Below are 15,081 nucleotides of genomic sequence, written 5' to 3'. Positions count from 1 at the left end.
AAAACTACGGTAATAAAGAATGTACGAGAGCTAATGAAAACATATGTTGTAAAACACAAATACTCATGTAGTAATTACAAATAATTAATAAGATACTAATTGTTTTAGAGGGAACCAGAGAGGAACTAAAAAAATAAATAAATAAATAAAAAAACACAGAAAAAGCTTTTATACATACCTGGGGCTTCTTCCAGCCCCATACGCACGGATCGCTCCCACGCCGCCGTCCACCGCTTCCTGTATCGGCGGTACCGGGTCCCGTCACTTCCGGCAGACAATTGTCCGCATGAGCAGGGGGTCCCTCCATACTCTTACGCGTGCGGCTGCTCAGTATGCAGCTGCACGCGTAAGTGTATGCCGGGAGCCCCTGTGATGCGGACAATTGGCCGCGTCCTGCCGCCGTCTGGCCGAAACTACGGGACCCGATACTGCTGGATACAGGAAGCGGAGAACGGCGGTGTGGGAGCGATCCGTGGGTATGGGGCTGGAGGAAGCCCCAGGTATGTATAAAACCTTTTTCCTGGGGCCTCTGGTTCCCTTTAAGCTGATACAAATGATATGTTAATTTTATGCAGCTTGGACCTGCTCTTTACTTGTCAGTTAATAAAAGAATGCTTTCTGTATCAGATCTGGTTTCCGTTTTCCATGCACTACACAATAACCCATCAAATACCCATCGATGAAATACCGCATGAGGTAAAAATCCATGAGTTGTCAATTTACCTATTAGCGCATGTGTGAAAATCTAAGTGAATACTTAAAAAAGCAAAAAACATTTTTACCACAAGGTAAATTTACCTCACATGACATTTTTTACCAAACAAGTCTTGAATTAAGCCTATAGGCCTAGGTACACATGTATGTTCTACATGATGCTGCACTGTTTGCTGAGTGAACTGTGGTAGATATACATAAATCATTAGTTCATCTGTAACACACTGCATGGGGGCGCACACACACACACACACCTCTAATTAAAGGCAGAAAAACACCTCCATTTCTCAGACTGACTGCAAAGGCAATTAAGCAAGAACACCAGGAGCCGTGAAAAACGTAATTTTCTGTTCTCTCCATAACCAGCCTTATGACTTGAGACAATGATTATCACTCTTCCTCATCACATGTCTTGCCTACATCAGGGGCCATGCAAGGCTGACAGAAGCACTTTTTATAACAGCTCGGAAATTCTTGTAGAGATCAGCTACTTACTACTGATAGAATACAGAAGCTGGAAGGACAGTGCACAATGCAGCCATCACCTGAAGGGGTGTCCAAACTTTTCAGGCTAAGGGCCATATTTTTTGAAAGTGCCAGTGGGCCTAGCGAAATACAATATTTGCGGATCTTACAGGAAATTACCCATATACTGCGAGCAGTTAGCACAGCTAGCAGCTGCTAATCAGTGGCTGTTACTGCTGCGAGCCTCTGCATGCGGCACTGCAGCTACAGCCTGCGAGCCGCATGGAATTAACAACTGTAGAGAACTTTGGGGGCAACCAGCTATGGCTCAGCAAACTGCAGCTCATAACCCACCCAGTTTTGCATCCGCTGTCAGATCTGACAATGAAACCAGAGCAATAACCAGAGTCAAACAATAACTGCTAGTCCCACCGCATCCTGAGGTTTATGGGCATCTGTACCATGCAAGGTCTTAATTCACATCTGAACTGAGAGGCTGGGTGCACACTTAGCAGAAACGCTAGCGTTGCGGAAAAAGCTGCGTTCTTGCTGCTAATGGAAGTCTATGGGCAGCAGGTAAAACGCATATGCATTTTATATGCGTGAGTTTTCAAAAATGCTGGTTTTGTTGCATAATATACAAAAATGCACATAATAAAAGTCAATGGAAACGCAATGGTATGCTTTTTTTAATGCGTTTTTATAAAAAAATAGTTTTGTGATGTATTTCTGCTTCATGTTGTCTTCCTATTAATTTGCATAAAACAATTGTAAAAAGCATGAAAACCGCACATGCATTTTGTATATGCGAACTGCAAATGCATTAGCACGCAAAACGCTTGAAAGATGCATCTGCAGTAAAAAAAAAAAAAAAAAAAAAAAAAAAAAAAAAAAAAAAAAAAACACAGACACGCAAATGCAGCAGAGACGCACACAGAAAAAATAGGCACATGACATAAAGCGCAGCCTTTCATGTTATGTTATGTGTGCACCCAACCAGAAGGATAAGGAGGCTGACATTTATTTCCTTTTAAACAATGCAGATTGTCTGGCTGTATTGCTGAGCCTTAAGGGCTGGAACCCACAGGAGCGCTTTTGGCAGCACTGCGATACGCTAGCAGTTTGCCAAAACGCTGGGCTAATGTTAATGGATAGGGCAACTTCCACAGCAGCGTTTGCGTTTCCCAGAAACGCAAACGCAGGACCTGCAGCATTTTGGGAGCGTTAGCGCTTCAATGTAAAGTATTGAAACGCTAGCAGAAACGCTCAGCAAAACCTAAACTGAGCGGTTTTGCTAGCGTTTTGCGGTTAAGCACACTGTAACAAAATGAAAAATAATTCACAGGACCAATCAGGATAAAAACGCAAAACGCTAGGCACCCGCTGGGGAAAAAAATACAATGTTGCAAAACACGACCAAAAACGCGCATGAATCCGCTTGCAAACCGCTAAGACAAAACGCTAGCGGTTGCGTTTTGCGTTTGCGGTTTTCAGTGGGTTCCAGGCCTTACCTCTGATACTTTTAGCCATATATCCTGAACAAGCAAGCAGGTTTACTTCCGACTGGACTAGCTGTATGTTCCAAGTGTGTGATTAGGATACTACTGCAGCCAAAGAGATTAGCAGAACTGCCAGGCACTAGTATTGCTTAAAAAGGAAATACATATAGCAGCCTCAATATCCCTCTCACCTCAGGTGTCCTTAAAGAGTTGTTTTTTTTTAGCATTTGACAAACAAGCATAACAAAACCTTCCAGGTACAACACTAGGAAGGCAAGCAGGATTTTCCAGCTGGCTGGTTAGAAGTGCTGTAGGGCAGTTCTGCGGGAGAACAGACAATAGTTGTAATATTGGATACTGGGTGTATCACTTTCCCTTGCCCTTCTATCAGAGATCATCTCTTAGATATTGCCTACAATCTACGGTATGTCACAGCGATTTGATCTGCCACAGCAAGCATCTCTGCAGGTAATGCAATAAGCAATATAGCCCTGAGACATCCTGGATAGTGTGTAGTTCAATTAGGTTACAAGAATCACCCCATATATGGCTAACTATACTGCAGTCACCAGCAGCCAGGTATCCTGAGAACAATAGACAGTAAGAACTCTCGTGTCACCGTGACCTGACAAGGTCTCTTCAGCAGGCAGATGGTGGAGGCGCTTGAAGAGGAAGCTTTGTTACCTTTTTGTCCCCATTGTTATTGAAGCTCAACTAACCATTTTATAATGTATGGCTAATGCTGCATCATCACACAAAGTATCATTGGTGATCATTTCAGGTGACATGTTACGATTGTTGCGCATACACAGTGCTCAGCCCTCTGGCAAGCAGCCTTAGTACAGGTATTACCTGCTGAGGCTCCCTGTTTATTTTTATTACTAATTGCAGGAGTCAACCTTCACTGCCCTGCTGAGTTCAGGTATGCCCACACCTCACTGCTTTCAGTAGTCCTGGCTCTTCAGTAAAATCTTGTTACAGTAAACTGATATAGTAAACTAATCCCCTGGTCCTAGTAAATGTATTTGTGTAAAATATACAATGTATAATTCTGATATAAACTACTTTTCCTGGTCCCTTGGGATAACCATAACTAAAAAGGCATTCTATTGTATTTCCAATAGAAAAAAAAATATCAGAGAAATATTTTGCAACAACACAACTTTAGTGGTAAACATGAAGGTTTCCTGAACTGGTTCCTATGATCACAAGCAATTCCTGACAGCTCAAGTGAAATGTATTGTTCTCAATGAGGCCTGTTTACATCACAAGCCTGGTCCTGGCTGGCTTTGCCAAAAATCTTGCTGCAGACAGTTTGGGGCAAAGCTGATTAGTGATTTGAAGTGTCAATCAAAGCCTACTGAAAGCACCAGTGAGCACCAAGTCCCACAAGACCTCTTTTACAAAAGCAGCTGAAGGCGGAGCTTCCACAGCCTACTAGATGCCCTTGGCACAGGCAGCGGAGAGGCATCTGTCACATGAAGTCACATCTGAGCATGGCTGCTACAGAGATTAAGAGACATTATTTTAGCATGTAAGACCTGACACTTTAAGGAGGCACAGATTGGCTGTTGCAACTGATTTCACTGACATTTTTCCTTGACTCCTATGAAAGTCAAATCACTGGTCAACATGGCGAAATAGCTGCAGTAGAATATTTGGAAGAGCCAGCATCAGGCTTTACCACTCAGGTGCTCTGCACAAATCACAAAGCACCCACAGTTTTCTAAATTGCAAAAGTGCTGCAATTTCCTGAGCTATTGAGATTTGGCTACTGTAGCCACTGATACGATCACTCTGGGATCGCACCCGAAATGCTGCAAGCAGCTTTTTGCTATGAGGCCCAGTGCACACTGGGCGGATCCGCCGGCCACATCCGCCTGAAAATCCACATGGCTAATGTATCTCTATGGGCTGGTGCACACCGGCGGTTTGAGGTTTTTAGCAAGCTGCAAACGTGCCTCTTGCTGCACGTTTGCAGTTTGCTTAAAACCTCAAACCGCCGGTGTGCACCAGTCCATAGAGATACATTAGCCATGTGGATGCTGATGCAGATGCGGCCGGCGGATCGCATCAAGATCCGCCCGGTGTGCTCTGGGCCTAAACTCTTTCATCCGCACCCAAAACCACTAGCGTTTTGTGGATCTGCTAGCGGTTTTGGTGTGCACTGGGCCTCACTCTGCGTTTGCAATCACAATGCTGTTCATGGGACTGCCCTAATAAAAAGCACTTTACCAATCTGCGCACCTAGTGGGTTCCAGCCCTGAAAGTCCTTTTAATTTCATGCTCTGTAGAGTAGTTCCAATAAGAGCTGGCGAATGTATCCAAGTCAAGCTCGAGTTAATCATGCTACTGGTCAGGTTTGTATGAGGCTTAACCACTTCAGCACCACAGGGTTTTTTGCTTAAAAACCAGAGCAATTTTCACATTTCAGCGCTCCTCCCATTCATTCACCAATAACTTTATTGCTACTCATCAGATGTAAATGATCTATATCTTGTTTTTTTGCCACATATTATACTTTGTGAGGGTGATATTTGCTTTTAGTAATTATGTTATTATCTGTGCATTTTAAAGGGAAAAATGAGGAAAAAAAAAGAAAAAAAACACTATTTCTCCATTTCCATCCACTATAGTTTTCAAATAAACAATGTTACCATAGGTAAAACCCACACATTGTATTTGCTAATTTGTCCTGGTTATCTCAACATTTTAATAATGTTCCTAGTACAATGTATGGCGATAATATATTAGTTTCTGGTTTGTGTTTTTTGTTTTCTCATTGTACTCTATCAGTAGTTAAAAGCCCTTATCTTCATGATTAACAGTAATACACTCTCATGGCATACATATTTTAAAAGCTAAGTCCCTAGGGTAACTATGTATTCCCTTTTCAATGCTGTCACTTTTTTTTTTTTTTTTTTTTTTACAAGTATTTATTTAGGGGTATAGAGTACATGAAAATAACAGTTTTATTGCTTTTCATTTAGTTTTCCAGTAAAAAAAAAAAAAAAAAAAAAAAAAATCACATGACTTAGCCCTCAGTTGTCAAACAACACAAAATCTATTCTCTTACTTGTCACGGTTAAAATGATACCCTATATACATAATCAGATAGCTTATTGGGCATACAGCACACTGTTTACCACAAGTATGCCTGTCTACTCCCCTGAGCTTCAGATAAAGTTTTGTGGGGAGTGCGTACATTTGAAATCGGCGCCGGTAGACTTGGGCGCAGGATACAGCAGTATATAGCTGATCCTGCTTCTGCACAAGTCCGGGCCGATTTAATTACTATTCCCCCTCCAGGCCGACATGGATAGTGGGGGAATGAAATAATTCGGCTTCCAGCGATTGCTGGAGGCCGAATTATTATGTTTTTAAGCAACTTCGTCTCTGTCTTCTGACGGAGCCGACGTTACTCACTGAGCGCTTCAATAGGAATGATTCCTATTGAAGTCTATGGAGGCGCCGGCTGCGCCCAAATCTAGCAGCGCTGAAAAGCACTGCTCCGTGGGGAGTAGATAAGCGTAGCAAGGGATTCAAAGTGGTTAAAGGAGAACTGTAGTGAGAATAACATGGAGGCTGCTATATTTATTTCCTTTTAAAACAATACCAGTTGCCTGGCAGCCTTTCTGGTCTATTTGGCTGCAGTAGTGTTTGAATAACACCGGAAACAAGCATGCAGCTAATCTTGTCATATCGGACAATGTCCGAAACACCTGATCTGCATGCTTGCTCAGGGTCTATAGCTAAAAGTATTAGAGGCAGAGGATCAGCAGGACTGCCAGGGAACTGGTATTGTGTAAAAGGAAGTAAATATGGCAGCCTCAATACCCCTCTCGCTTCAGTTGTCCTTTAGCATCGGTGGATGCTACACTATTCTAAAAGGTGCCCATATATCTATCGATATACGGCAGCTCAACCAAGCTTATCAGAGAGACGAACCTGATCAGACAGATCTGTTGGCTGCCCATACACCACAAGCCAATTCGTGATCAATTTTGGCATGGCTTTTGACGGGAATCAGCCCTGTGACGATGCCTCCGCCGCCTTGGCACTGTTCCCCCATATGTAAATGTGCCTATGCATTGTATCTCACCTGTTACAGCTGTGGTACTTCCTGGTCTCATCTGCTCCTTCCCCTGATCGCTGCAGTCATACACGCGACACCACATGGTGGTGTGTATAGCACATGGTGCGTGTGACGTCACGAGACAAGCGTCTAGCAGTGCTCGTGGGAAGCAGTGGACGAGATTGTCGCCTTCGTCGCAATATCGCATGCAGTTATCACTGTGCACCCGTTCCACCACATCAGCCCAAGATTTTCCTGCATGCTTGACTGATACACCAGGCATGCTTGCTGCACATTGATTTTCATCCGATTCAATAAAATTATCGGGCTGCAATATCGATAGATGTATGGCCAGTTTAGTATAGATAAGAAAACAGATGGTAATGAGTACACACACAGTCAGCGCCTTTCAGGGGGCTGGGCTTAGTTTATTAAAGTTCATCTCACTACATTCCTTAAGCATAAGCAGATTTCCAACTTTCACCCTTGCTTACTTAGAGGTCATGCAGCCACTACAAACAGCAAGCTAGTTCATAGAATCAAATGAGAATCCCAGCCTGACAGCTTTGTGCTCCTCACAGGTTTCCAGAAGTTACTTCTCCATTTTTGAAGTGATATGAAGGTGACAATCTGCAGTTAGTACAGTCATTCTAATCTCACATCCAGTAGGCTTCTCTGGCCAGGCAGGGTTCACACTGGTCAAAACTGCATGCCTTTTAAGGAGTGGTCACATGCATTTTTTGAGCATGCAGAATTGCTCCAGATGTAACAGCCCATGTTAATCAATGGGCTGAGTCACAGCATGGTTCCTACATGCGGAGGGGTGGGGGAATGTACTGCCTGCACTAATTTTTCACACACCACGTGTATTTCCCATTGCCATCAGTCAGCTGACTGTTGGCTGGGGCATGCAGAAAATGCAGATTAGAAAAAAAATTGTCCACGGAAAAAACAGGGGCATCCTCTACATAACCAATTTTGACCCCTCCCTCACTGCTGCGTCTTCTAATTTAAAACCAATATAAGTCGCTGAGAATTTTGCATGCGGGGGAAAAGACTCACAGCAGTACAGCATAGCTCCCATTGAAAGTCAATAGCTATTGTAAAAAGGCAAACACGTTTAAAGCAAACGCACGCATATTGCCCAAAAATTTGCATGAAAATAAATAATAATAATAATAATAATAATAATAATAATAACGAACCCTCCCTTCAAACTAGGCTACAAATTAAAAGTCAGTGAAGTCAAAAGCACCAGCTGTTTTTTTTCTTTCTCTAGTTGGAAAACTGAACTGCTCTGTTACAAAAACACAGAACAATTCCAGCCACTGTTATATAATGTAGGTCAAATGAGAACCTGTGCACAAATGTATAATTGGGAACAAAAATAAAAAAAATAAAAAAATCAGTCGCTGCGATGGATGTGCTAGTTGTGCTTGAAGATATTTCATGTAACACATGGGACTTCTATGGTTAAAAGCCACTAAGGATCAGAGGCTATAAATAGGCTTCCTATGTTGCTTTCATTACTGATCAGCAGCTTCCTGATACCATCAGCAAACTTAACTGCTCTAAAATATAGATAAGACTATCTCAGCATGGCAATGATCAGTCTGCTTCTTTATCTGGCTACACATGGTATAAATAAAGGCATCTGATGCAACCAAACTGATCTATGAATAAAAACCTACAATATAAAATTATTACTGCAATACTGATGAAATGTTTCATAGAATTTGTTTAGAAAATCATCTGAAAATGGTCCGATGATAAAATTCACGAAAACAAAAAAGGGTGATTTTTGCCTTTAAAATCATATTAGATAACAAATGGGACAATAGTGTTACATCCAAGAGGTGTACTCAGCCTACGATTATATGGCCTGTTTTGTCAGTGTTTGTGTGAAAGCCATACATAGAGAAAACTCATGCACTGGGATTACCATATGTCAGGTATAAGCGTAGTCACACTAGCAGCATGGAGCAACAGCAGGTGCGTTCATTGTTAAACTTTAGCTAATCCTCTGTAGTCAAATTAGCAGCCAACACCTGGCAGATGAAGATTAACCTATTCCGCTGTAAATTCAGTCTCGGATATAAATTCAGGCCAAATTGCGTAGCCGTGAATCCTAGACAGGAGCTTAAAAAATCTGATACTGAATGATTTTTCTTCCACAACAGGAACCAGAATTAGCATGGTCTGAACCAGAACTTTGCATGGGGACAATCAAATAACAAATTCAGAAGGTAATGATTAACAGATTAATTACAATGTGTTAAATAACATTATGCTAAATACACAAGATGTAATTTCCCATCTAAATGGCAGGAATTGGACAATTATTTTCAACATGGTCAATAACGGGATCGGTTTTGCGAAGTTATCATGGGAAAAATTGATCCAGTTATCGATCGGGAGCAGGTTAGATATGTACACACACGATACAACTTCCCATTGGATTACCCATCGATTGGACAGGAAATTGTATATGCACATTAGGATTCCAAATCCGATTAGTCTAGTGGAAAGTTCTGGTTCAGCTTCTGCTTATTTTGTTAATTCCAGGGCAGAAGAATGAAATGCAAGTTGCATGTGACATGTGATGTGCAGTGTTAATGTGCCTGTGTCAGTCTGCCTGAGAGACAACAATGCCCAGCCCTATAGCAGGATGCCTGGAGATGTGCTACAAAGCCCAGATGTTGCTATCTGCTCTCAGGAGGACGGGGATCATCTGATCAGCCAGAGGCTGCCAAGAAGCAGGGCCAGGCATTGCATTCTCACCCAGAGCGATGTAGCGCTTGTTCACCCCAGTCTTGGCCTCGATCTTCCCCAGCAGGTCGGTGGCCACGTTCTTCTGGTTGAGGAACTTGTCGAAGCCGTCCTTGAGCGCCGCAGCCATGCTGGAGTCCGGGCAGACGGAGAGGCAGACAGGGAAATGCTGCTGGAAGGAGGGAGATGGCTGCTCTGCCTGACACACGCACGGCTGCTGCTGGATCTCATGCGAGAGGAGGGCGGAGCCTAGCGTGGATCTGACTTTCCTCGTCGTCAGGCTGGGACCCGACTTGTCAGCTGGCGGCCGTCCATCTCCGCCGTCTCCAATGCCAGTGCTGCAACCACACCCAGGCCCCGCTCTACTGCAGCACTGCCAGGTCCGACACCGGCCCAGGGCTCCTCCCCGGAGACCTGGGGATAGTGAGGAACAAAGGAGACATGTTCTCCGCTATTCAGAGCTATATGCCATATAACAGTGTCATTTACTGCTGACAGAAATAAGTTGGGCAGGTTTGGTGCCCATTAAATAATTAAATACATTACTATCCAGTTCAGGGCTATCTCAGCCAAGAATAGTGTAAACAAATGTCCCGAGCTTGTTTAAAGGGAACTAACCAAAAAATTGGAATATATATATATATATATCTCATTACCAGCAGAAGAAGAAAGTAAATCCAGAGGCTTACAATATCCTCCTTGAGACCACTGCTGCTGGCTGGGCCCCTCTGGAAGTTCATGGCTGCCTGCACTACTCTTTATGCATGCACATGGCCGTGCTGCACCCGCGCAGTAGTATGGAGCTGCTTGTGGGTGAGCAGCCCGGCATACTGGATGTGCAGGGCTGGTTGTAGACTTTTTGCTGCCTAAGGCAAAATTGTGAGGATGCACCCCCCCCCCCCTCCCCAATTTGGAATGATCACATGGCACCCAACAATTTGCACCACATATTATAGCTGTAGTGCCACCAAAAATAATACCCTCATAATAGGTAGGTGCCCCCCGTATAGGAAGCCAGGCATAGGTGCTCTCAGTATAGGTAGCTCCATAGGTGCTCTCAGTATAGGTAGCTGGGTACAGTAGCCGCAGTATAGGTAGCCAGGTACATTAGCCCCAGTATAGGTAGCAGGTACAGTGGCCGCGGCTCCTTAACATCTGGCAGACGGCTGCGGGTCCGAATCCCCACTGTACTATCTGGTGCAGCGACAGTAATTCAGTCTTCAGCGTGGAGACGCACTGAAGACACGGGAGAGCGTCCGGTGTCCGTGCCTGTGAGCACGCGTATACAAGAAGTAAGATATTACTCCCTGTATACACACACTCGCAGACACGAACACCAGCCACTCCTGTGTCTTCAGTGCAGGGGTCACCGCTCTGAAGACTGAAGTACTAGGGACTGAAGTACTGATGCACGCAATTCAGGTGGGCCTGTGGATGGGCGTGCAGGTGCAGTATGGCTACGCTTATGCACAACGAGGAGTGTGGCCGTGATAGCTAGTCGGATATGTCCCAGGGGTTTGTGAGCGGCAATGGTGGAAATGAGAAGGACACTGGAAGCCTCTGGAGGACAGAGGCGTAGCTAGGCTTTTCAGCGCCCGGGGACAAAGACAGTTTTTGCGCCGCCCTCTGGACAAATTGGGCATGGCCACGCTTCAGAATGTGGTCGTGGTCATGGGTGGAGCCATATGTATAAATGCTGTTTAGATAGCCAGATGTGCCTCCTTTGTTCTGCTGCTGTTACACTTCTGCACTCCTCTGAAGAGGGAGGGAGAGAAGCAGGGGCACTTCAGGCAGACAGCGAGCAGCCTCTCAGTCGGGGGTGCGGTGACCATGCTCTGCGCCCTCTTATAGTGATATGCCCGGGGACATCTGCCCCCCCCCCCCCTTTGCCCACCCATACGCCTCTGCTGGAGGATCCAGATGCTTCCCTCTTAATAGGTGTCTATCTTTTCTGTTTCAGTCAGGTACACTTTGTACCCTTCCATAATGCTGGCAATACACAATGAGGTTTTTGGCAGATTTTCTTTCTGATTGATTTTCCAATCGTTTTTCTGATCGATTTACATTCACTTCTATGAGAAAATCGATCATAAAAACGATCGAAATCAGATCGGACCTGTTGAAAATGATCTATTGAGTCATCTATCTGCCGAAAAAAACTCATGGTGTATTCCCAGCATAACACACACCCCAAAAGCCGCTCCATCATACAAAGCACTATTAACCTTCCTCTCCTCTCTATAAAAACAGTACAATCCACTTGAGTATACCCAAATGCAAGGCCGAATCTAGACATTTTGCAGCCTGAAGCAATACGTTGTGAGGAGACCTCCCCACCTGGCTTCGGGGCATCACAACGCTGGAATGGCGAGGGGGATGGGGAATCGTTTGGATTATCCAGACACTTCCATTTACTTTGGTAAGTACCTATTGCACTTTTTTCACTACTGGTACACTTTAAGGCAACTGTTCTTCCCGGTCTGTACACAGCTTAAAGTGGACCTATAAGTGCTTTGTTTATTTAGCATTCATAAACCCAAAGTACCAAGTCTGATATGTGGAGGACAACTTACCTAGTTAAAGCGGATCCGAGATGAAAAACTAACTATAACAAGTAACTTGTCTATATATCTTATCTAAAGTTTAGATGGTTTACACAGCAAATATAGCTGCAAACAGTTTTAATAGAATATGATTATTTATTCCTGTGATACAATGACAGCAGCCATGTTTGTAAACATTACACAGAGGGAGGCTTATCTGTATCTTGAGCCATCAGCCTAATCCCCTCTCCTCCTCCCCTCTGCCTCTGAAATCAATGGCTAGTAACACCTCCCCCTCCTCCTGCCCAGACTGAGCTCCCATGAGCCCTTGCTACTACCAAGGCTCTCTGAAAATCTGTGGGTGTGGCTTTTTTAGTTTATAGGGAATTAGAGTATTAAAACAAAAACAAAAAAGTATTTGGCTTGATGAATGCCCTATAAACATTAGGAAAGGAACACAATTATGCAATGTGTAAAAGTTCACCTCGGAGCCACTTTAAGTCATTTTTTCTGGGCTCCACCCCTTATTGTAGGCATCATGGAAATGGTTGTCTATCCTCACACAGTTAACTAAAATTTTAAATGCCACATATATTTCCAGTAATTACTAGCAAACAGCAGTACAAAGGTTTTTCTTATCTTTTTATTTTATACTAGCAGACCCAAGCCCGTTTGAAGACATGTGTGCGCGCACAACCGCCGCGCACGCGCACACCTGGCCCCCGCTCACTTGCCCGCCTGGCTCCCTGGCCCCGTCCCTGTCCTCCTGCCTCAGTGAGGCTGGGTTCGTGCTGCGCACATACGCAGTAGCTAAATGCACAGAGACAGCACACACAGGGGTTTTATTACAGAGGATGTGAAGAAAATATGACATTTATGGAGAACAGGTTTTACTGTAGGCATTACTATGGAGAGCTGTGTCCAGAACATCCAACGTACAGAAACAATCTTCACTGGCTGAGATACTGTGACTGGACTCTGTTCAGAATGATAGAAAGCAGAAATATAGCTTCAAATGTGTGTAAAGAACTCATCAGCTGCAGCTCTGTGTGTTCCCCTTTTTAGGTCTCTCTCTCTTTCTCTCTCTGTTTTATGCAGTGTAAACAGAGTTTACAGCCAGCAATAGCTCATTCTGAGTGGGGGAGAAGCATTCAAGTTAGGAAAAAGTACAGGTCCTCCTCTTCAGATCCTTCTCTGTATCTAAAAAATCCCTCAGCTGTTCTCATATGATCTTTGAACAAGCAGTGTGTGTAAGCAGGACAGAAACCAACAGTAAATAATTCCTCTGTGAATAGTGACAGAGAAGTGGAACCTATCTATATGGTACAGCTGTAGCCCTGATGCTGACACAAACTGTTACAAAAGCTTATAAACAAAGCATTTTTTTCACACAGGCTGTCATCAGAGACCTCTGAAAAGCTTTCTACTGTTGCTGTCTAAAAGCTCTATAGGTATGTGGGGTTTACAGAAGGACAGTTTCTTTGATAGTTTCTCTTTAAAGTGGACCCAAATTAAAAATACAAGATTTCAGAAATAAAATCTATTTTCTAAATTATAATAATACATAGCAGCCTTTTTTCAGCTGCATGATGACAAATATAAAATATTTTACATTTATTGGAGGAACCCCTCCTTTCCTGCCACCTGTATAACCCTAGTTATGAAAAGAGAAGGGTGAAAAGCATGCACTGAAATGCTCATAGGCTTTAAGGAGTGTTTATTTATCTTTGTATGTGTCAGAGTGGTGCAACTAAATATTTTGAATTAAAAAAATGTTTGGCTTGGGTCCGCTTTAAGTGATGTGATTATTTAAGTATCACCTATAGCATTACATATGCAATAGCTTTTCGAGTCACTGGCAATTAACCACTTCCCGACCGCCCAACGCACAGAGGCGGCCGGAAAGTGGACCCCGCAAGGACCAGCTCATGCCCAGAGGCGGCGGTCCTTTTAGGGGCATGGGCGGCGCGATTGCGTCATTCGTGACGCAATCGGCCACCGGCAACTGGCTCCGCCCCCTCGCACTGTAACCCGCCGGCCGTTCGGAAGTGGCGTCGGGTTACTAGCACCCGGATCGCCGCATACAAAGTGTATAATACACTTTGTAATGTATACAAAGTGTATTATACAGGCTGCCTCCTGCCCTGATGGTCCCAGTGTCCGAGGGACCACCAGGGCAGGCTGCAGCCACCCTAGTCTGCACCCAAGCACACTGATTTCCCCCCCCCCTGCCCCCTGATCGCCCACAGCACCCCTCAGACCCCCCCTCGCCCACCCCCCAGACCACTGTTTGCACCCAATCACCCCCCTAATCACCCATCAATCACTCCCTGTCACTATCTGTCAACGCTATTTTTTTAAGCCCTAAACTGCCCCTGCCCCCTCCTGATCACCCCCCACCCCTCAGATTCTCCCCAGACCCCCCCCCCCCCCCCTGTGTACTGTATGCATCTATCCCCCTGATCACCTGTCAATCACCTATCAATCACCTGTCAATCACCCATCAATCACCCCCTGTCACTGCCACCCATCAATCAGCCCCTAACCTGCCCTTGCGGGCAATCTGATCACCCACACCAATAGATCGCCCGCAGATCCGACGTCAGATCACCTCCCAAGTGCAGTGTTTACATCTGTTCTCTACCCTAAACACCCACTAATTACCCATCAATCACCCATCCATCACCCCCTATCACCACCTGTCACTGTTACCCATCAGATCAGACCCTAATCTGCCCCTTGCGGGCACCAAATCACCCGCCTACACGCTCAGATTGCCCTCAGACCCCCCCCCCCCCCCCCTTATCAATTCGCCAGTGCAGTATTTACATCTGTTCTTCCCTGTAATAACCCACTGATCACCTGTCAATCACCTGTCAATCACCCATCAATCACCCCCTGTCACTGCCACCCATCAATCACCCCCTGTCTCTGCCACCCATCAATCAGCCCCTAACCTGCCCCTTGCGGGCAATCTGATCACCCTCCCACACCAATAGATCGCCCGCAGATCCGA

At 44.7% G+C, this 15,081-nt stretch overlaps 1 protein-coding gene and 1 long non-coding RNA gene across 2 annotated transcripts in view; one reads left to right on the top strand and one right to left on the bottom strand.

Annotated features, from left to right (window-relative positions):
* REEP5 (receptor accessory protein 5) overlaps nt 1-9,790 on the bottom strand; it is a 54,370-nt gene extending 44,580 nt beyond the window's left edge. Inside the window, exon 1 of the mRNA XM_068271681.1 lies at nt 9,535-9,790. Coding sequence (XP_068127782.1) covers nt 9,535-9,652 — 118 coding nt within the window. The 5' untranslated portion in view covers nt 9,653-9,790. The remainder of the gene's footprint in view (nt 1-9,534) is intronic.
* A 1,983-nt stretch (nt 9,791-11,773) lies between these two features.
* Nucleotides 11,774-15,081, top strand: part of LOC137557196 (uncharacterized) — a 63,828-nt gene continuing 60,520 nt past the window's right edge. The window contains exons 1-2 of the long non-coding RNA XR_011029537.1: nt 11,774-11,941; nt 13,460-13,516. This is a non-coding gene — a long non-coding RNA (uncharacterized lncRNA). The remainder of the gene's footprint in view (nt 11,942-13,459; nt 13,517-15,081) is intronic.

This window comes from Hyperolius riggenbachi, chromosome 1 (genome assembly GCF_040937935.1).
Source record: "Hyperolius riggenbachi isolate aHypRig1 chromosome 1, aHypRig1.pri, whole genome shotgun sequence".
NCBI lineage: Eukaryota > Metazoa > Chordata > Amphibia > Anura > Hyperoliidae > Hyperolius > Hyperolius riggenbachi.
The sequence above is the reverse complement of the archived record's forward strand: the minus strand, read 5'-3'. Positions and strand labels throughout refer to the sequence as shown.